Consider the following 23,285-nt stretch of genomic DNA (forward strand, 5'->3'; position numbering starts at 1 on the left):
CAGGACTAAACCAGAACTAAACCAAAACTAAACCAGGACTAAACCAGAACTAAACCAGGACTAAACCAGGACTAAACCAGGACTAAACCAGGACTAAACCAGAACTAAACCAGGACTAAACCAGGACTAAATCAGGACTAAACCAGGACTAAACCAGAATTAAACCAGGTCTAAACCAGGTCTAAACCAGGACTAAACCAGGACTAAACCAAAACTAAACCAGGACTAAACCAGGACTAAACCAAAACTAAACCAGGACTAAACCAGAACTAAACCAGGACTAAACCAGGACTAAACCAGGACTAAACCAGGACTAAACCAGGACTAAACCAGGACTAAACCAAAACTAAACCAGGACTAAACCAGAACTAAACCAGGACTAAACCAGAACTAAACCAGGACTAAACCAGAATTAAACCAGGTCTAAACCAGGTCTAAACCAGGACTAAACCAGAACTAAACCAGGACTAAACCAGGACTAAATCAGGACTAAACCAGGACTAAACCAGAAGTAAATCAGGACTAAACCAGGACTAAACTAGAACTAAACCAGGACTACACCAGAACTAAACCAGGACTAAACTAGGCCTAAACCAGGACTAAACCAGACTAAACCAGAACTAAACCAGGTCTAAACAGGTCTAAACCAGGACTAAACCAGGGCTAAACCAGAACTAAACCAGAATTAAACCAGGTCTAAACCAGGTCTAAACCAGGACTAAACCAGGACTAAACCAGAACTAAACCAGGACTAAACCAGGGCTAAACCAGGACTAAACCAGGACTAAACCAGGTCTAAACCTCAAAAATACCTTGGAAAAAAACAGATCTGTCCTGGAACTTGGTCTTGGTTTGGTCTCCGTAAAGACAGAAAGGTTTAAAGCCGTACTGTGGAACATTCCAGACAAAACAAGAACACAAATGTCCATGGAAAAAAAGCATTTTACGGAGCCCCCATCAGAAAAGTGACACAGTGCGGCTTTAACTCTGATGACGCTCCAAATAAAAATATCAAAAGTGTTTAAAAATGTCATTTAAAAAGCGCACGGTTTTGTCAGTGAACATCTAGATCAACCAGACTTTGAACTTTAACCTGAGTTTTATTTTCACACAATCTGACCAGAAAAAAACCCGACTCTGCGTAAAAGTGCAACAGACGAGAAGTTGAAGACGCCCACACGTTTCTCAGTTTCTGTTTTTCAGTTTGTCGCTCTTACGGTTTTGTCGAAAAATCAAACTCAACAAAATCAACAGAACCGTGAACACTCGGACCGGCCACAAAATGAAATGAAAATCTGCTCTTTACCATATTTTTCCTACGAGGACGAGTCAAATTCACACTGAGTAATAATTAAAGACGTAACAATAACAGAAATATCGTGATATATGGTGTTGAACTACATATCCTAGGTTGACCAAACGTCCGTTTTTCCTCGGACATGTCTGTATTTTGCGTCCTGTCCGGGGCGTCCGGGTTTTTTTTTTTTAGAAAGTGATGCAAATGTCCAGGTTTTCAGGACTGTTCATTAAACTGAGCGTCTCTCGTAGCGTCTGTGACTCAGAAGGAGCGAGACACAAACAGTCGGTCAGTCTGAAACATACCAAACACAAATGCACATTTAACAACGACTTGTACAAGAAATTCTCCGTGTTCCATCCTGGTCGAGTCAAGTGTGAGTCCATGTGCACAGGTTGAGGTGAGAGGACAGTGTCCCTCGTTTATCGTGGGGTTTATGTTCTAAAAATAATTTTACAATTATTCTATCTGTTTTAAGTCTGTAAAACCTCAGCACAAACTTTATACACTTTTCTCAGACAGGATCGACAGGTGCAACCCTTTTTACTTCCTTCTTAAAACTTGTTGCTGATGTCGTCCTTTTGTTATTTTCCTCTTTATGTAACAAACTGAAGATTCATTTATTCCATAATGTAGCCGACAGCACAGAGTCCTGCACGGGGCCATTTTTGGAGACCCCCAGTACAGGACCGCACCTGCGCAGTACAGGACCGCACCTGCGCAGGACAGGACCGCACCTGCGCAGTACAGGACCGCACCTGCGCAGGACAGGACCGCACCTGCGCAGTACAGGACCGCACCTGCGCAGGACAGGACCGCACCTGCGCAGGACAGGACCGCACCTGCCCGTTAACCCGAGATTATATCAAACTTTTGCGCTGCCTACACCACGGACTGAACCAAGACTAAACCAGGACTGATTCCAGGACTGAAGAGGAGGACTAATCCATGACTGAACCAGGACTAAACCAGAACTGAACCAGGACTCAGTGTCAGGACGGTCTTGGAGGTGACACAGGAGAAAGGACCGGCTCAGCTCCGCACCTCACGGAGTTAAACGCGGCAGTTGCCCGATCGCGCTTTGCGGACAAACTGCTCGGTGTTTTCTCTCTTAAGTCCAAGATTAGTCCTGGTTTAGTCCTGGTTTAGACCTGGTTTAGACCTGGTTTAGTCCTGGTTTAGACCTGGTTTAGTCCTGGTTTAGACCTGATTTAGTCCTGATTTAGTCCTGGTTTAGTCCTGGTTTAGACCTGGTTTAGACTCGGTTTAGACTCAGTTTAGTCCTGGTTTAGTCCTGATTTAGTCCCTGTTTAGTCTTGGTTTAGTCCAAGATTAGTCCTGGTTTAGACCTGGTTTAGACCTGGTTTAGACTCGGTTTAGACTCAGTTTAGACCTGATTTAGTCCTGATTTAGTCCTGGTTTAGTCCTGGTTTAGACCTGGTTTAGACTCGGTTTAGACTCAGTTTAATCCTGGTTTAGTCCTGATTTAGTCCCTGTTTAGTCTTGGTTTAGTCCAAGATTAGTCCTGGTTTAGACCTGATTTAGTCCTGGTTTAGACCTGGTTTAGTCCTGGTTTAGACCTGGTTTAGACCTGGTTTAGACCTGGTTTAGTCCTGGTTTAGTCCTGGTTTAGTCCTGATTTAGTCCTGATTTAGTCCTGATTTAGTCCTGGTTTAGACCTAGTTTAGACCTGGTTTAGACCTGGTTTAGTCCTGATTTAGTCCTGATTTAGTCCTGGTTTAGACCTGGTTTAGACCTGGTTTAGACCTGGTTTAGACCTGGTTTAGACCTGATTTAGTCCTGATTTAGTCCTGGTTTAGACCTGGTTTAGACCTGGTTTAGACCTGGTTTAGACCTGGTTTAGTCCTGATTTAGTCCTGATTTAGTCCTGGTTTAGACCTGGTTTAGACCTGGTTTAGACCTGGTTTAGACCTGATTTAGTCCTGGTTTAGTCCTGGTTTAGACCTGATTTAGTCCTGGTTTAGTCCTGGTTTAGTCCTGATTTAGTCCTGATTTAGTCCTGATTTAGTCCTGGTTTAGACCTAGTTTAGACCTGGTTTAGACCTGGTTTAGACCTGATTTAGTCCTGATTTAGTCCTGGTTTAGACCTGGTTTAGACCTGGTTTAGACCTGGTTTAGACCTGGTTTAGTCCTGATTTAGTCCTGATTTAGTCCTGGTTTAGACCTGGTTTAGACCTGGTTTAGTCCTGGTTTAGTCCTGGTTTAGACCTGGTTTAGTCCTGATTTAGTCCTGATTTAGTCCTGGTTTAGACCTGGTTTAGTCCTGGTTTTAGTCCTGATTTAGTCCTGGTTTAGACCTGGTTTTAGACCTGGTTTAGTCCTGGTTTAGTCCTGGTTTAGTCCTGGTTTAGTCCTGGTTTAGTCCTGGTTTAGTCCTGACTCACCCGTGTGTAATTACTACCCGCCTGTAATACACAATACACGTTCATATGCTGTAAAAAATTGCAAAATTGCACCAAAAAAATCCAAGAAACTGTGAGACGACCCTTGCTCATGTGTGCGTCCTGTCACCGTGGTAACTGCTGAACATTCCACCACGGACACGCATGTAGAGCACCCCCAGTGTGTTGTCACTGTAAAGTATCGGTAGATGATGTTTTCGCGCTTTAGAATTTGATGAACTTCAGATGCTTCTTGTTTTTCTCCATGGAGATGTTACTGATTTGTCTGGAATGTTCCACAGTGCGGCTTTAAACCTTTCTGTCTTCACGGAGACCAAGCCAAGCCAGGTTACAGGTCAGATCTGTGGAGAGGCGATACCGCTCACAGTCAGAATTGTGTTTTTATACCTATATAGTCCTGGTTTAGTCCTGCTTTAGTCCTGGTTTAGACTCAGTTTAGACTCAGTTTAGTCCTGATTTAGACCTGGTTTAGTCCTGATTTAGTCCTGGTTTAGACTCAGTTTAGACTCAGTTTAGTCCTGATTTAGACCTGATTTAGTCCTGGTTTAGTCCTGGTTTAGACCTGGTTTAGACCTGGTTTAGTCCTGGTTTAGACTCGGTTTAGACTCAGTTTAGTCCTGGTTTAGTCCTGATTTAGTTCTGATTTAGTCCTGATTTAGTCCTGGTTTAGTCCTGGTTTAGTCCCTGTTTAGTCCTGGTTTAGTCCTGATTTAGACCTGGTTTAGACCTGGTTTAGACCTGGTTTAGTCCTGGTTTAGTCCCTGTTTAGTCCTGGTTTAGACCTGATTTAGTCCTGATTTAGTCCTGGTTTAGACCTGGTTTAGTCCCTGTTTAGTCTTGGTTTAGTCCTCATTAAGACCTGGTTTAGATCTGGTTTAGACCTGGTTTAGTCCTGGTTTAGTCCCTGTTTAGTCCCGGTTTAGTCCTGATTTAGACCTGGTTTAGTCCTGGTTTAGACCTGGTTTAGTCCTGGTTTAGTCCTGATTTAGACCTGGTTTAGTCCTGGTTTAGTCCTGGTTTAGTCCTGGTTTAGTCCTGGTTTTAGTCCTGATTTAGACCTGGTTTAGTCCTGGTTTAGTCCTGATTTAGACCTGGTTTAGTCCTGGTTTAGTCCTGGTTTAGTCCTGGTTTAGTCCTGATTTAGACCTGGTTTAGTCCTGGTTTAGTCCTGGTTTAGTCCTGGTTTAGTCCTGATTTAGACCTGGTTTAGTCCTGGTTTAGTCCTGATTTAGACCTGGTTTTAGTCCTGGTTTAGTCCTGGTGGTTTAGTCCTGGTTTAGTCCTGATTTAGACCTGGTTTAGTCCTGGTTTAGTCCTGATTTACCTGGTTTAGTCCTGGTTTAGTCCTGGTTTAGTCCTGGTTTAGTCCTGATTTAGTTTAGTCCTGGTTTAGTCCTGGTTTAGTCCTGGATTTAGTTTAGTCCTGGTTTAGTCCTGGTTTTAGTCCTGGTTTAGTCCTGGTTTAGTCCTGGTTTTAGTCCTGATTTAGACCTGGTTTAGTCCTGGTTTAGTTCTGGTTTAGTCCTGGTTTAGTCCTGATTTAGACCTGGTTTAGTCCTGGTTTAGTCCTGGTTTAGTCCTGATTTAGACCTGGTTTAGTCCTGGTTTAGTCCTGGTTTAGTCCTGGTTTAGTCCTGGTTTAGTCCTGGTTTAGTCCTGGTTTAGTCCTGGTTTAGGTTTAGTCCTGGATTTAGTCCTGGTTTAGTCCTGGTTTAGTCCTGGTTTAGTCCTGATTTAGTCCTGGAGTCCTGGTTTAGTCCTGGTTTAGTTTTCCTGGTTTAGTCCTGGTTTAGTCCTGGTTTAGTCCTGGTCCTTTTAGTCCTGGTTTAGTTTAGTCCTGGTTTAGTCCTGATTTAGACCTGGTTTAGTCCTGGTTTAGTCCTGGTTTAGTCCTGGTTTAGTCCTGGTTTAGTCCTGGTTTAGTCCTGGTTTAGTCCTGGTTTAGTCCTGGTTTAGTCCTGGTTTAGTCCTGATTTAGACCTGGTTTAGTCCTGGTTTAGTCCTGGTTTAGTCCTGGTTTAGTCCTGGTTTAGTCCTGGTTTAGTCCTAGCTGTTTAAAGTCACACTAGAGAAAAGTTGAAATGAGTAAAAATAAAAATGTTGGTTTTTGGGTTGATGAGGCCGAACCCGCCAACCACTTCCTGTTCCTGTTCCTGTGGGCGGAGAAAACCCAGGTCACTTCCTCTCATCAAAGTGCACAACTTTTTACTCTCGAATAATAAACTCTAAAATATAAATATAAAATTTAATACAGCAGAATATCATTTAAGTTTTGTGTTTTTATTTTTTTTACAATTTTATATATTTTTTTTACAATTTTATATATGTGGAAAAATGAGTTGAATATATTTGCAGATTATTTTTTATTAATTCAAATGGTTAAAAAAAAAAAAAAAGTTCTGTGTTTCCAGGAATTTCTTTGTGGTGACTTTGTGGAATTTCAAAATTTCCAACTTGATTTCGACACAAACTCTTTCCAACAACAGACAAACCACGCACAAAAACAATGACACAATAGTTACGATTAAATTAATAAATAAAAACAACAGATTTATTTAGTTAAATTAAGGTTTGAACTTGTGAACCTTGTGGTGATACAAGAAGTGCTCCACTGTGTTTTTAAACTCCACACACCTTCACTAGAATCATTTCAAACTCGGAATTGCAAATCTTTACTGAACTAAAGGCAAAAGGAAATGGAAGATTATTTATTTCGGTCAATTTTAAATTTTAAATTACATAGAATTTCTCACTTTGAATTTTTTTTTTTTTTTTTAACTCTGAATTATTTTTATTTTGCTGAAATTTTAAGTGTACATTTTTGAAAGTGTTTAAAATTCAAAATAAAAATGTCAGTTTTTTAATATTCAGCAAATATTTTCAAGCCTCAAATTCAAACTGTTAAAATTCTATAAAAGCTCATTTCTGCTTGTAAATGAGAAATAAAAGTTTAAACTCATAATTATGAATTTTAAACTCATAATTATGACTTTTAAACTCATAATTATGACTTTCTGTGAGGCTTTTATTTTTTATTCAGAGTGTAAATTTCAGAATGTAAAATTTGCAATGAAAAAAAATTAAAAATGCAACAAAAATCCGAGACGCCGAGACATAAACATCAATCCAAAATGATCCAGTCTAACTAAGGTGAAATTTAAATTTAGAATTTTAAACTCTGTACACAGAAATATATAATATAAATATATAAATATAAACATAAAATTTCAGCAGCTAGAATTCAAACATCTGTAATTCAGAGTTTAATATTTTCAAAGTGAGAAAGTCAGTGGTGTTTAAAATTTAATGGAACAAATTATCTTCCGTTAAAGGAGTTGTTCACTTTAAAACTACCACTTCATGACATCACAAGGTGGAACAGAGCGTTTTGAGGTTTGTAGATGTAAACAGACGAATAATAAAGAGTTAACATTAATTTAGCACACGACTTAAAGCGACAAGAGTCAGTTTTTTTGTGTGATATTTGACCTTTAACCTCAGACTCTGTTGGTCTCATGTTAAAGTTTTATTGCGGGTTTTTCAGACGCTCTTCTCTCGCTCCTGTCTCCTTGACGACTGCTCCTCGGACCTGCAGCTCTCGGCTCAGCTCGACCTGCCCGGGTAAGTACAGCGCTGCAGCGACCTCTGGTGGACAGACGGAGAAATACACAAATACACAAACGTGAACATACAGACGGAGGAGGAAACGTCCAGACGCAGTTTAAGACTTGTACAATTTTTTAAATTATTATTTTTATTTATTTATTTATTTTAGAGTTTATTTAATTTTGGAGTAAATGAGATAAAGATGAAAAATTGCCTCAAAATTCAGGCTTTGTACAAGTCAAAATTAATGTAAAAAAATAGGAACAGTCGCCTAAATAGGGAGTATTATCTGTGAAATAAGGACGAGTTTGTAGGGAGTATAAATTGAAATAGGAACAGTTGTAAGTTGTAGGAGTATTATCTGAGTTGTTGTACAGTTGTAGGGAGTATTATTCTGAGTTGTGTACAGTTGTAGGGAGTATTATCTGTGTACAGTTTGGAGTAGTGTAGTTGAGTGAGTTGTGTACAGTTGTAGGGAGTATTATCTGAGTTGCCGTACAGTTGTAGGGAGTATTATATCTAGGGAGTTGTTGTACAGTTGTAGGGAGTATTATCTGAGTTGTAGGAGTTTGAGTTGTTGTACAGTTGTAGGGAGTATTATCTGAGTTGTTGTACAGTTGTACAGGAGTAGTATTATCTGAGTTGTTGTACAGTTGTAGTTGTAGGGAGTATTATCTGAGCTGTTGTACAGTTGTAGGGAGTATTATCTGAGTTGTCGTACAGTTGTAGGGAGTATTATCTGAGTTGTTGTACAGTTGTAGGGAGTATTATCTGAGTTGCCGTACAGTTGTAGGGAGTATTATCTGAGTTGTTGTACAGTTGTAGGGAGTATTATCTGAGTTGTTGTACAGTTGTAGGGAGTATTAGTTGTTCAGTTTGTAGGGTTATCTGAGTTGTGTACAGTTGTAGGGAGTATTATCTGAGTTGCCGTACAGTTGTAGGGAGTATTATATGAGTCGTTGTACAGTTGTAGGGAGTATTATCTGAGTTGTTGTACAGTTGTAGGGAGTATTATCTGAGTGTTGCCGTACAGTTGTAGGGAGTATTATATGAGTCGTGTGTACAGTTGTAGGGAGTATTATCTGAGTTGCCGTACAGTTGTAGGGAGTATTATCTGAGTTGCCGTACAGTTGTAGGGAGTATTATTGTTGTACAGTTGTAGGGAGTATTATCTGAGTTTTGTACAGTTGTAGGGAGTATTTATCTAGTTGTGTACAGTTGTGTAGGAGTATTTTCTGAGTTGCCGTACAGTGTGTAGTGGGAGTATTATCTGAGTTGCCGTACAGTTGTAGGGAGTATTATATGAGTACATTGTAGGGAGTATTATATGAGTCGTTGTACAGTTGTAGGGAGTATTATCTGAGTTGTTGTACAGTTGTAGGGAGTATTATCTGAGTTTGTACAGTTGTAGGGAGTATTATCTGAGTTGCCGTACAGTTGTAGGGAGTATTATATGAGTCGTTGTACAGTTGTAGGGAGTATTATATGAGTCGTTGTACAGTTGTAGGGAGTATTATATGAGTTGTTGTACAGTTGTAGGGAGTATTATCTGAGTTGCCGTACAGTTGTAGGGAGTATTATATGAGTCGTTGTACAGTTGTAGGGAGTATTATATGAGTCGTTGTACAGTTGTAGGGAGTATTATATGAGTCGTTGTACAGTTGTAGGGAGTATTATCTCGTGTGTTTTGTCCTCAGCGGGCGTCCGTACTTCCCTCTGGGTTGGGGGCGGAGCTTCATGTTGAACGCGTCGGTGGTGAACGGCGGAGACGACGCCTTCTTACCGCGCCTCACCCTCCTGTTCCCGCCCGCCGTGCAGTACGTGCGCGTGCACACGGTGAGTCACGACACGCACGGGTACTCAAGTAAAAGTACACATACAAGGGTTTGAAAAATACTCAAGTAAAAGTAAAAGTATCATATGAAACAATCTACTTGAGTAAAAGTATAGAAGTACCTGTTTAAAAATGTAAGAGTAAAAAGTAAACAAACTCTTCAGCTGATTTTAAAGGATTCAAATGATTTTTCTAAAATTTTCCAGCTTTTCTCTCTGGTACGCGACTTCACCATTAAACCAGGACTAAACCAGAACTAAACCAGAACTAAACCAGGACTAAAACAGGTCTAAAAACAGGACTAAAACAGGTCTAAACCAGGACTAAACCAGGTCTAAAACAGGTCTAAACCAGGACAAAACCAGATCTAAAACTGGTTTAAAAACAGGTCTTAAACCAGGTCTAAACCAGGTCTAAACCAGGACTAAACCAAGTCTAAAACAGGTCTAAAACCAGGACTAAAAACAGGTCTAAAACAGGTCTAAAACAGGTCTAAAACCAGGACTAAAACCAGGACTAAAACAGGTCTAAACCAGGTCTAAAACCAGGACTAAAACCAGGACTAAAAACAGGTCTAAAACAGGTCTAAAACCAGGACTAAAACCAGGACTAAAACAGGTCTAAACCAGGTCTAAAACCAGGACTAAACCAGGTCTAAAACAGGTCTAAACCAGGTCTAAAACCAGGACTAAGCCAGGATTTATCCAGGACTGAACCATGCCGCTCAGCCCCTTTTTCACTGAATGAGCCGTCGACAGAACTGAATTCGTCTTTTTTCGTTTTTCTTTCAGGACGAGACGGCGGTGAGCTGTGACATCATCGCGGAGGTGAACAGCACAGTGGGCGTGGCCTGTGGGTTGGTGGGGCTCATCCTCCCCGCCGAGGCTCAGGTAAGCCCCGCCTCCTCTTTAACACCATCCGCACGTAGAACGCTAAATGATCCAAAGATCTAACCACCGTGTGACCTCCTGCAGCTCAACGTCAGCTTCCTATTGGACGTGAGCCACAACAGCACACCTGGTGACATCACTCTCCAGCTGAGCAGCCGCAGGTGAGATGCTCCGCCCCCTCCTGGACATTTACAAGTACTGCAGCCAACTTTTACACGTACTGTATTTTTCAGACTATAAGGTGCACTTAAAATCCAGAAATTTTCTCCAAAAATGACAATGCTCCTTATGTATTAATTCTGGTTGTGTTACTGACATCAAACTGATTTTCTGTGGTACACAGCACTCACAAATCTGTCCAAATGTTTTAGTACGACTTTGGTAAACTACGAAGACTCACCGCTTGGTGGATTGTCGAACATTACGGCGACTGTTGTCAGGGTTACGGTGGCTTTAGGTTTCATTTACACTGAAACGAATCACCGTATCACCGTATTGGAAACGAACTGCGTCCAGACATGTTGTTCCTGTGTCTGTTCCCTATCCACACAGTAACACAAAACCATCTGAAACGTGACTAGTCACATGACGAGGCTGGTGTCACGTCGTCAGGTGGGCAGAAAAAACAAAGTGGAGCACTGTGTCTGAAGTTGCAGCAGTCGATTTTGAGCCGAGGAAGATGGCAAATATAAAAGTAGTAAGCAGCTGTATCTCTGCTTTTTCCCGTTTGTCTCTGGTTTGTTTAAAGTGTTTTCCACAATATCGTCACATGACGATGTCATGAACCCAGAGAATCAGAAGGAGCCACAGTGACGTGTCCAATCAGGACGAGACCCCAGCTCCTACATCAGAGTATCAGAGTTTTCAGGAGTCACACAGTGCCGGATCAGATCGTTCCGTCTCTGGAGCCGTTTTCTATCAGATTAGTGTGAACGAACACTGCACCCACAATCAAAACAACTCACATACACACTAGTGTGGACGAGGCCTTAGTCTGACAGATGCTGAACCACATCAGCGCACAAGGAGTGAGCTGTTTTTTTTTCAGAGCTTATAGTTTATGCAAATGAGTCATGTGGTTTTAAGTTTAGTTTCTGTAAAACATAAACAAATGTGTCAAAGCTGAATTAAACACATTATTACTCAGTGTTTATTTGAGTCGTTCTCATAGGAAATAAAAAAACAAACTTAAATAATTCACCCACATTCACATTTATAATCCCTTTATAATCTGAAAAATACGGTAGTTCAGCCACACTAGACTTGATTTGTGTTTGTTTATCACCAAATGTAGAATCTCGATATCTTGTATTTTAATATTTTAACAGGAGGTCTCTAAGTTCTACCTACTTTTTTGAATACCAATATACAGTCCCTGACAAAAGTCTTGTCGCTTATCCATTTTGTAGAAACAAAAGCTTATAATCTGACTTTAAATTAATCGATTGGTTTTAGAAATGTCTCATATGAAGCTAAAACCCTCCCAAATTATGCTCAATATACAAAAAAAAATTGCTTCACTGAAGAAAGATTGATCATTTAATGAACACAGAAAGGTCAGATTTTGGGAAGACAAAAGTCTTGTGGCCTTGTCATATGATGCACCCAATCCTAGATTACAGCCTCACCTGTGATCAGTTACTGATCAATCAATTAGTGTTTGTGTATAAAAAGAACCCAGCAGAACCAGACCTTCACATCAACTGCAACTTGACCTCTGACAACATGCCTAAGATCCACCCTGAGACCAAAGCCTTAATTATCAAGAGGCTGAAGACCAGATCCACTGCTGAGGTGGTGACACCTTCAATGTGTCTCAGCGTCAAGTACAAAGAATAAGAAAAAGATCTGAAATGACTGGAGATGTTTTTTGACAAGCCCAGGTCCAGCAGACGCCGCAAGACAACTGCTCTGGAGGACCGTTTGTTGATTCAAAAATCCAAGTCCAGCCCCTTTTCCACTGCAGCAGACTCCACCAGGCCTGGTCACCTCAAGTCCCTGTGTCAACCACAACAGTTTGTAGAATTCTGTCTGGAAATGGCCTCCATGGTCGAATCAGTGCACAGAAACCAGCACTAAACAAAAGGCAATTAAAAAACCGTGTGGCATTTGCCAAGGCCCACAGCCTGATAAAAGGATGGACACTGGAAAAGTGGCAGAAGGTGGATTTCTCAGATGAATCCTCAGTTGAATTAAATCACAGCCGCCGCAAATATTGCAGGAGACCAACTGGAGCCACATGGATCCAAGATTCACCCAGAAAACAGTTAAGTTTGGTGGTGGAAAAATCCTGGTCTGTGGTTCCATCCAGTCTGGGGGTGTGTGAGACATTTGCAGGGTGGAAGGCAAATATCAATAACCTAAAATATCAAGAAGTATTAGCTCCTCTTACATTCCCAACCATTAAAGGGTCAGATTTTGCAGCAGGATGGTGCTCCATCACATACTTCTATCTCTACATCAAAGTTTGTCAAGGTGAAGAAGATCAAGGTGCTCCAGGACTGGAGCCCAGTCACCAGACATGAACATCATTGAGCAGGTCTGGGGTAGAATGAAAGAGGAAACATGGAGGCAAAACCAAAGACTCTTGATGAACTCTGGGAGGCTGTAAGACGCTTTCTTTGTTATTCCTGATGACTTCATCAACAAATTGTATGAATCATTGTGGAACCACATGGATGTGTCCTTCAAGCTCATGGAGTCATACAAGATATTAAACATGGATCTCACAGCACCACTACTTCATTCACTGACGTTATGCAACATGTTTTTGTATGTGAAGTAAATTATTTGTTCAATTTTCTGTAGGCGACAAAACTTTTGTCTTGCCAAAATCTGACCTTTCTGTGTTCATTAAATGATCAATCTTTCTTTAGTGAAGCAAATTTATTTTAGTTTATTGAGCATAATTTGGGAGGGTTTTAGCTTCATATGAGACGTTTCTAAAACCAATCGATTAATTTAAAGTCAGGTTATAAGCTTTTGTTTCTACAAAATGGATAAGAGACAAGACTTTTGTCAGGCACTGTACATATTTTTTCCTCTCTCCCCTGTCCCTCTGTCCCTCTGTCCCTCTGTCCCTCTGTGTCTTGTGTCCTCTGCAGTGAGAACTTTGAGAAGGAGGACTTTCTGGGGGACAACTCTGTGAGTCTGGTGCTGCCGCTCAAACAGGAAATGGACATGTCCATCCACGGGTCAGTCCTGCTCTGTCCTCTGTCCTCTGTCTCTTCTGTCCTCTGTCTCCTCTGTCTCCTCTGTCCTCTCCTGTGTTTGTGTTTGTGTGTGTGTGTGTTTGTGTGTGTTTTTGTGTGTGTGTGTTTGTGTGTGTGTGTGTGTGTGTGTGTGTGTGTGTGTGTGTGTGTGTGTGTGTGTGTGTGTGTGTGTGTGTGTGTATTTGTGTGTGTGTGTGTGTGTGTGTGTGTGTGTGTGTGTGTGTGTGTGTGTGTGTGTGTGTGTGTGTGTGTGTGTGTGTGTGTGTGTGTGTGTGTGTGTGTGTGTGTGTTTGTGTGTGTGTGTGTGTGTGTGTGTGTGTGTCTGTGTGTGTGTGTGTGTGTGTGTGTGTTTGTGTGTGTGTGTGTGTGTGTGTGTGTGTGTGTGTGTGTGTGTGTGTGTGTGTGTGTGTTTGTGTGTGTGTGTGTGTGTGTGTGTGTGTGTGTGTGTGTGTGTGTGTGTGTGTGTGTGTGTGTGTGTGTGTGTGTGTGTGTGTGTGTGTGTGTGTGTGTGTGTGTGTGTGTGTGTGTGTGTGTGTGTGTGTGTGTGTGTGTGTGTGTGTTTGTGTGTGTGTGTGTGTGTGTGTGTGTGTGTGTGTGTGTGTGTGTGTGTGTGTGTGTGTGTGTGTGTTGTGTGTGTGTGTGTGTGTGTGTGTGTGTGTTTGTGTGTGTGTGTGTGTGTGTGTGTGTGTGTGTGTGTGTGTGTGTGTGTGTGTGTGTGTGTGTGTGTGTGTGTGTGTGTGTGTGTGTGTGTGTGTGTGTGTGTGTGTGTGTGTGTGTGTGTGTGTGTGTGTGTGTGTGTGTGTGTGTGTGTGTTTGTGTGTGTGTGTTTGTGTGTGTGTGTGTGTGTGTGTGTGTGTGTGTGTGTGTGTGTGTGTGTGTGTGTGTGTGTGTGTGTGTGTGTGTGTGTGTGTGTGTGTGTGTGTGTGTGTGTGTGTGTGTGTGTGTGTGTGTGTGTGTGTGTGTGTGTGTGTGTGTGTGTGTGTGTGTGTGTGTGTGTGTGTGTGTGTGTGTGTGTGTGTGTGTGTGTGTGTGTGTGTGTGTGTGTGTGTGTGTGTGTGTGTGTGTGTGTGTGTGTGTGTGTGTGTGTGTGTGTGTGTGTGTGTGTGTGTGTGTGTGTGTGTGTGTGTGTGTGTGTGTGTGTGTGTGTGTGTGTGTGTGTGTGTGTGTGTGTGTGTGTGTTGTGTGTGTGTGTGTGTGTGTGTGTGTGTGTGTGTGTGTGTGTGTGTGTGCGAGCGCTCGGTGCTGACCCCTGCTGGTGTTTTCTCCACAGACACGTGAGCCCCTCGTCCTTCACCTTCTCGGAGCTGGAGCAGGACTACGCCCCGGTCGACTGTTACACAGAGACACTCAACTTCACCTACAAGGTACAAACAAACTACAGCGGGACACTTCAACCATCCTGAAAAAAGTCTATTATGACAGCGGCTAAGACGGCCTTTTTATACGGTCAGAATCAGGTCTATGATACAAATATTTTATTATTAGATCAACAACAGTGTTTAAAGTTCAGATGTGGGTTCAGATCATTTATGGTTTAAGGTTTAGGCGAGTGGTGATGATGGGGAGGGTCGGGTCAGTCTCCAGGAAATGAATAAAAGTGTGTGTCTTTGTGTGTGTGTGTGTGTTTATGTGTTGCAGATTGTGAACTCTGGTCCGAGTCGTTCTCTGGACACGGTGGTGGAAGTACTTCTGCCCCGGACCCTCGTGCCGCACCCCCACAGACTCCTGCAGATCAGAGACTATCAGGTACAGAGCGCAGTACCGACGCACAGACACCAGGGGGCAGCACAGACACAGTGTGGCTGACCTAAGCAGGGCATTTAGGCAAGGCAAGTTTATTTGTACAGCACAATTCGTACACAAAGTAATTCAAAGTGCTTTACAGAATAAGACATACATTAAAATCATAATAAAAACAAATCAAAACATAAATAATCATGAAGATTAAAATTAAAAAAGAGAGACATAAATTGGAGAGATTCCATTTAATGGGATACAGAGCAGAGAGAGTCTGACAAAACGAAAACATAAACACGAGACACAGAATTTAAAACCAGAACGGAGCCGTCTGCTTGTTTCCACAGAAATGTTGTTCCTTTGCCTGTAATATTAATGTGAATAAAACAGAACTATCTTTATGGAGAATGTTTCCAAGTATAGTTTTGACTTTCTGTTCAGGTGACATGCCACCTCCAGAAAGTTACATACTGTAGCTTTAAATGGAAAAAAGACTGAAGAGCAAACCTTCTAATCTGCTACACCTGGAACCAGTGGTGGCGTGTGCATTTCACACCTCGGCCTTCAGTCGTGCTTCATCTGAAACAATCCACTCCACAATAATTAATTTACGGTTATAAAAGCGTCTTATTCTACAGAAACACAGAATAAAGAGTCGTGGAAGTGAGGAGCGCTGGGGTGCTAAACCAGGACTAAACCAGAACTAAACCAGGACTGTTTGTCCGGACTGGCCCGAAGGTGCGCCCGCGTAGACTGTCGGGTGACCGCAGACGAAAGGACCACGCCGGGGCCAGTGCTCCACGCCGCACGAGGCTCAGTGCAGCGGTCACCCGATCACGCTTTGCAGACACTCTCTCACTCTTTCTCTCCAAGTCCAAGATTAGACCTGGTTTAGTCCTGATTTAGTCCTTGTTTAGACCTATAATTGACATCAGTCTGTGATTCAGAGATTTTTATAGGCCAGCAGAGAAGAACTTACAGACCCTGACGGACCAACACTGCCTGGGACACAGTTCCATTGATCCAAACGGGGATGTAGTCTTTGTTTTTGTAGAGCTGCAAACAGGAAGTGAGCATGGGGGGGCGCGTCCGGCTCCATCAACTCTGGCTCTAATTCACTTTACCCCCCCACCCCCGTACCTGCTGCTATGAGCCTCATCGTTTTGTATTAATCCACTCTACATGATCCTGGGGTTTTTATTTCACTATTTTGTTCGTAAATAAATTCCTGTTGCTATTATCAACCTGGCTCCTGTAACTGCCCACCTCAATGAGCTTCATTTGACTGGAGCCGAACGCTGTGGTTGTGTATTTGTGAGGAGTACCCGTGTGTGTGTTATAGGTGTTGGTTGTGTATTTGTGAGTACCTGTGTGTGTTGTAGGTGTTGGTTGTGTATTTGTGAGGACCCGTGTGTGTGTTGTAGGTGTTGGTTGTGTATTTGTGAGTACCTGTGTGTGTGTGTGTGTGTTGTAGGTGTTGGTTGTGTATTTGTGAGTACCTGTGTGTGTGTTGCAGGTGTTGGTTGTGTATTTGTGAGTACCTGTGTGTGTGTTGTAGGTGTTGGTTGTGTATTTGTGAGTACCTGTGTGTGTGTTGCAGGTGTTGGTTGTGTATTTGTGAGTACCTGTGTGTGTGTTGCAGGTGTTGGTTGTGTATTTGTGAGTACCTGTGTGTGTGTGTTGTAGGTGTTGGTTGTGTATTTGTGAGTACCTGTGTGTGTGTGTTGTAGGTGTTGGTTGTGTATTTGTGAGTACCTGTGTGTGTGTTGTAGGTGTTGGTTGTGTATTTGTGAGTACCTGTGTGTGTGTTGCAGGTGTTGGTTGTGTATTTGTGAGTACCTGTGTGTGTTTTGTAGGTGTTGGTTGTGTATTTGTGAGTACCCGTGTGTGTGTTGTAGGTGTCTCAGGGCAGGTGCTCCCTCGGGGACAGGGTGCTCTCGGTGGTGGACGACTGTACGGTCCCTCACGCCTCGTTTCTGCAGCAGCTCGTCTTCTTCTTCTCTCCGCCAACGACACGCCTCCTGGTAACGCAAAAAAACACACAAACACACGCGCACACACGCACACACACAAACACACTCAGAGCAGAGACTGAAAACAGATTTTATTTACTTAAAATAAAAATAAAATAAGACAAAACTGAACAAAACATTTGAGGGAGCTGTGATTTTTCTCTCAAGAAACAACAGAACAGCTTTTTAACAGATAATACTCCCTACAACTGTACAACTCATCCTTATGTATCAGATAATACTCCCTACAACTGTACAAAAACTCAGATAATACTCCCTACAACTGTACAAAACTCAGATAATACTCCCTACAACTGTACAGCAACTCAAATAATACTCCCTACAACTGTACAACTCACCATTATGTAACAGATAATACTCCCTACAACTGTACAAAAACTCAGATAATACTCCCTACAACTGTACAAAACTCAGATAATACTCCCTACAACTGTACAACTCACCCTTATGTAACAGATAATACTCCCTACACCTCTTGTATAAAGCTGTGATTTTATCCAACCAGAATATCGTCGTATTTGGAAGTCGATATCCGATCCCAGTATCAGATCTGTGGAGTGGCGTACATGAAGTCGTCATGGCGCTCTGTTGTTGTTGTGTGTTCTGTGCAGTTCTGCGGGCCCCGGGACCCTCTGTGTGAGCGTCTGGTCTGTCACCTGGGGCCCCTGGAGGCGGGAAGAGTCGCCACCCTCCACCTGGAGACGAGCCTGAACCCGGCCGTGCTGCTGCAGGCGCCGGTACGCACACGCAGGGGGCGCTCTACATACACGTGTGTGGTCATCTTTAGTGGTTACCATGGTGACACGACACACACTCTAACAAACACAGACAAAAAGTTATATTAAAAGCTCAAGGAAAAAGTATAAAAACAAAATGTATATATACAAAACAGACTTAATTTTCCTGTGATCAGTGTGAGTCTTTATGGTTCTGTTTACGAGTTTGATTTTCAGCTAAAAAGTGAGAGGGACAAAAAAAACTGTTGGATACTGTTTTTTTGAGAGGGACTTGTTTAACATCACACACCTGCTCACCTGCTGGAGGTCGAACTACATGAGGTCACATGATCGTCTGTGTCTGTGTGTTTCAGGGTCGACACAGTGTGATGAAGTTGGAGACTGTGGCGTTTGTGTCTCGTCCAGAGGAGGATCAGTACACAGTGTTGACCAGTGAACAGAGAGACGCTCAGGTATTTCATCATTTTATTTATTTAGTTTATGTCCCCTGCAGGTACAAAAACAGAACATACACACACAGTGTTTACACAAACTGTACAGACAGGACACACTGCACACACTCATGACATGTTCCACTACTCCATGTACATACACTGCTGTATGTACTATTACATGTACTATTACACTATTACATGTACTATTACATGTACTATTACATGTACTATTACATGTACTACATGTACTATTACATGTACTATTACATTACATGTACTATTACATGTACTATTACATGTACTATTACACTATTACATGTACTATTACATGTACTATTACACTATTACATGTACTATTACATGTACTATTACATTACTCCACGTACTATTACATGTACTATTACATGTACTATTACATGTACTATTACATTACTCCACGTACTATTACATGTACTATTACATGTACTATTACATGTACTATTACACTATTACATGTACTATTACATTACTCCACGTACTATTACATGTACTATTACATGTACTATTACATGTACTATTACATGTACTATTACATGTATCTTGTGTGGTACAAATTGCTTTTTCTTGAGTCAATAAATGAATCTTGCACATGTTCAGGTTTTAAAAATGCTGAAGGTAAAAGCTCGGTGTGTGTGAGGCGTGTTGTGTCTGACCTTTGTGCTGTGTGTGCAGGTCCAGGTGGTGGCGCTGTTCTCACACAAACCCTCTGCAACGGTCAGAGTTCTGCTGCTCGTGGTCAGTCTGCACCTGGGCCTCCTCATCCTGTCTGTGCTCATCTACTGCCTCTGGAAGGTACTCGCCACGCTTTTATTTACACCTGAGGAACATCTAAACTTTTATTTACACCTGAACAACATCTAAACTTTTATTTACACTGAGGAACATCTAAACTTTTTTTACACCTGAGGAACATCTAAACTTTTATTTACACTGGAACATCTAAACTTTTATTTACACCTGAAGAACATCAACTTTTATTTACACCTGAGGAACATCTAAACTTTTGCACCTGTGTACACCTGGAACATCTAAACTTTTATTTCTGCTGAACTTTTATTTACACCTGAACATCTAAACCACCTGAAGAACATCTAAACTTTTATTTACACCTGAAGAACATCTAACTTTTATTTACACCTGAATAAACTTTTATTTACACCTGAACATCTAAACTTTTATTTACACCTGGTGTACACTGAACACTAAACTTTTATTTACACCTTTGAACATAACTTTTATTTACACCGAACATCTAAACTTTTATTTTACACCTGAACATCTAAACTTTTATTTACACCTGAACATCTAAACTTTTATTTCACCTGAACATCTAAACTTTTATTTACACCTACTTTTATTTACACCTGAACATCTAAACTTTTATTTACACGTGGAACATCTAAACTTTTATTTACACCTGAGGAACATCTAACTTTTATTTACACCAGAGGAACATCTAAACTTTATTACACCTGGAACATCTAAACTTTTATTTACACCTGAAGAACATCTAACTTTTATTTACACCTGAACATCTAAACTTTATTTACACCTGAGAACACTAAACTTTTATTTACACTAAACTTTTATTTACACCTGAGGAAACATCTAAACTTTTATTTACGAACATCTAAACTTTTATTTACACCTGAACATCTAAACTTTTATTTACACCTGAAGAACATCTAAACTTTTATTTACACCGAAACATCTAAACTTTTATTTACACTGAACATCTAAACTTTTATTTACACCTGAAGAACATCTAAACTTTTATTTACACCTGAACATCTAAACTTTTATTTACACGTGAAGAACATCTAAACTTTTATTTACACCTGAGGAACATCTAAACTTTTATTTACACCTGAGGAACATCTGAACTTTTATTTTGAACATCTACTTTTATTTACACCTGAAGAACATCTAAACTTTTATTTACACCTGGAAATCTAAACTTTTATTTACACCTACATCTGAACTTTTATTTACACCTGAAGAACATCTAAACTTTTATTTACACCTGAAGGAACATCTAACTTTTATTTACACCATCTAAACTTTTATTTACACCTGAGAACATCTAAACTTTTATTTACACCTGAAGAACATCTAAACTTTTATTTACACCTGAGGAACATCTAAACTTTTATTTACACCTGAAGAACATCTAAACTTTTATTTACACCTGAAGAACATCTAAACTTTTATTTACACCTGAAGAACATCTAAACTTTTATTTACACGTGAAGAACATCTGAACTTTTATTTACACCTGAAGAACTAAACTTTTATTTACACGTGAAGAACATCTAAACTTTTATTTACACCTGAGGAACATCTAAACTTTTATTTACACCAGAGGAACATCTAAACTTTTATTTACACCTGAGGAACATCTAAACTTTTATTTACACCTGAGGAACATCTAAACTTTATTTACACCTGAGGAACATCTAAACTTTTATTTACACCTGAAGAACATCTAAACTTTTATTTACACCAGAGGAACATCTAAACTTTTATTTACACGTGAAGAACATCTAAACTTTTATTTACACCTGAGGAACATCTAAACTTTTATTTACACCTGAGGAACATCTAAACTTTTATTTACACCTGAGGAACATCTGAACTTTTATTTACACCTGAGGAACATCTAAACCAGTGGTGCTCCTCATTGGTGGTGGATATTGCGTCTAAAATACAAATGATCATTGGCAGAACAATCACGGTCCGTTCATCCTCGTGTGTTTTTGTTTTGTGTTTCAGGCCGGTTTCTTTAAGCGGGAGCGGGAGCACAAGAAGCTTCACAGGGACAGCTGGGACTACGTGCCAAAGCTGGGCCCCCGAGAGAGCTTCTCCTAACGGGACGGGCGCTCGCCAAGGAGGGGGGGTACTCGCCGAGGGGGGGCACGCGGCAGGGGCGTCCTCTGACTCCAGAACTCTTCACCGACCTCCGCTTAAAAAGAACTGACCTCCTGCTGGTTCTCTGCTCCTCTGACGAACTCTGGGCCTCGCTCTGGGCTCACACCGCGGGGGGGGGAAATCTCCTGTGACCTCTGACCTTTGGGGGGGGGGGGGAACTGAAAGTGGGCGTGTCCCGTTACGTTTCTTCGCTTCCTCAAAATCGTAGCGTTTCTTGGCTCAGAAGTTTGGATCTATAATAAGACCTTCTGGATAAGCCCCTCCCCCTCCGACCTGGAGCGACGCCGACTGGTGGAACTGCACCCCGAACAGAATTCTCCCGTAGAACACAATGTACCTGACCCCCGACCCCACCTCTACGGAGCACAGAGCAGTTTTTTGTGAATTTTCCGGCTTCTACAAACGTCAGATTTTTTTAGGATTTTTCTGTATTTTTACAATGTGAACTTTTTAGAACTTTTTAAATCCTCGACATCTTGGGTTCCGGATCTTCTCGTACTTCCACGCTCAGAAGACAGAGAGAGACACAAGGAACCGTCTCCATGTCTCCTCTGGGTGGGGAGGACTTAACTTAAGCAGAAGAGGAGCTGAGGAGGACCTGCTGTATGACTGCACTACTGACCGCACTGAACGAGCTCAGACCAAAGAGCAGGAACCAAAGCAGCCCCGGGGAAGTCTCTGTGTGGACCGAGGAACCTGGAGGAACATGGAGGATCCTGGAGGAACCTGGAGGAACCTGGAGGAACCTGAAGAAACCTGAGGGAACCTGGAGGATCCTGGACAAATCTAGAGGAGCCTAGAGGAACCTGAGGGAACCTGGAGGAACCTGGAAGAACTTGGAGAAATCTGGAGGAACCTGGAAGAACTTGGAGGAACCTGGGGGAACCTGGAGCAATCTGGAGTAACCTGAGGGAACCTGGAGGAACCTAGAGGAACTTTGAAGAACTTGGAGAAATCTGGAGGAAACCTGGAGCAATCTGGAGGAACCTGAGGGAACCTGGAGGAACCTGGTGTGTCTCCTGTCAGACCTTGATGTTCCACCAGAGTGAAGTTCTCCATCGGAACATCAGAGACACTGTGGGCCTCGTGGTTCCTGCTCAAAGTTTTTTATTCTACTTTTTTTTAATTCTTAAAGTGAAATTGTGAAACAGATTTAAACCAAAAAGAGTTTTATTATCTATTTATTTTTCTGCGCTCTCCTTGTAGCTCATCTGTGACACTTCAACCTTCAACCGAGACTTGGCCCCAAAATCACCACATCAACTTCTCACTCAGACGAGACGAGCGTTTTTGGAGTCAATGTTTATTTATCAGAGACTTTTTCTTTGCACTGACGGAAAAATGTTGATTATTTTTCTGTTCTGTGACTCGTTCTAGACGCAAACTAAATCTCCGTTCAGACTGAAGTGACTCAAATCAGATTTAGAATTTTAATTGCAGTCAAATTTCTCACTGACTGAATTTTTTAACATGTTTGAATTATTTTTATTCTGAATTTTAGTCACTGAAATTTTAAATGCACGTTTGTAAAGTGTTTAAAATTCAATATAAAAAAAATTCAAATGTTAAATATTCAGCGCGGATATTTTCACGCCTCAAATTCAAATTCCATCTTGGTGTTTTGGATCTTTGCTGCGAATTTTTTTCACTGCAAATTTTACGCTCTGAGGTTTCGAACAGAAGACGCAAAAGTGGTGTCGCGTCTTCACTTTTTATTAGACGGAATCGACGCAAAAGTGTGTGTTTTCAGATTTTTGTGTTTTTAAGCCCCCAAAAACGTCGTCATCGTCTAAACGAAAAACACTTCCCATAAAATATTTTGTCCTTTTGACCCACAAGTGTCGTCGTGTAAAAAGACTCGGAATTTTACACTTTTTGACTGTTGAATTTGAGGACTTGAAAATATTTGTGTTGAATATTTAAAAGGTGTTTTTTTTTTCATTATTTGAATTTGAAACATATTGAAAATGTACACGCACAAAATAGAACGTTTCAGCAACTTAAAATTCAGAATAAAAATAATTCAAACATGTTTTTTTCAGAGTTAAAACATTCAAACTCAGAAATACAAACTCATCAATGAAAAAATAAAGAATCTGAGTCAAATCCAACGAG

The 23,285-nt window shown here is 41.2% G+C and overlaps 1 protein-coding gene across 1 annotated transcript in view; it reads left to right on the forward strand.

Annotated features, from left to right (window-relative positions):
- itga4 (integrin alpha 4) overlaps nt 1-22,096 on the forward strand; it is a 76,450-nt gene extending 54,354 nt beyond the window's left edge. The window contains exons 18-29 of the mRNA XM_055148830.1: nt 7,265-7,341; nt 9,024-9,162; nt 9,952-10,050; nt 10,135-10,211; nt 13,155-13,244; nt 14,533-14,626; nt 14,901-15,008; nt 16,898-17,023; nt 17,644-17,769; nt 18,123-18,221; nt 18,915-19,034; nt 21,015-22,096. Of these exons, the coding sequence (XP_055004805.1) occupies nt 7,265-7,341; nt 9,024-9,162; nt 9,952-10,050; nt 10,135-10,211; nt 13,155-13,244; nt 14,533-14,626; nt 14,901-15,008; nt 16,898-17,023; nt 17,644-17,769; nt 18,123-18,221; nt 18,915-19,034; nt 21,015-21,110 (1,251 nt within the window). The 3' untranslated portion in view covers nt 21,111-22,096. The remainder of the gene's footprint in view (nt 1-7,264; nt 7,342-9,023; nt 9,163-9,951; nt 10,051-10,134; nt 10,212-13,154; nt 13,245-14,532; nt 14,627-14,900; nt 15,009-16,897; nt 17,024-17,643; nt 17,770-18,122; nt 18,222-18,914; nt 19,035-21,014) is intronic.
- The last annotated feature ends 1,189 nt before the right edge of the window (nt 22,097-23,285 follow it).

The sequence above is a fragment of the Boleophthalmus pectinirostris genome, unplaced genomic scaffold (genome assembly GCF_026225935.1).
Source record: "Boleophthalmus pectinirostris isolate CB_2022bp ecotype Guang Dong unplaced genomic scaffold, ASM2622593v1 HiC_scaffold_1, whole genome shotgun sequence".
Lineage (NCBI taxonomy): Eukaryota > Metazoa > Chordata > Actinopteri > Gobiiformes > Gobiidae > Boleophthalmus > Boleophthalmus pectinirostris.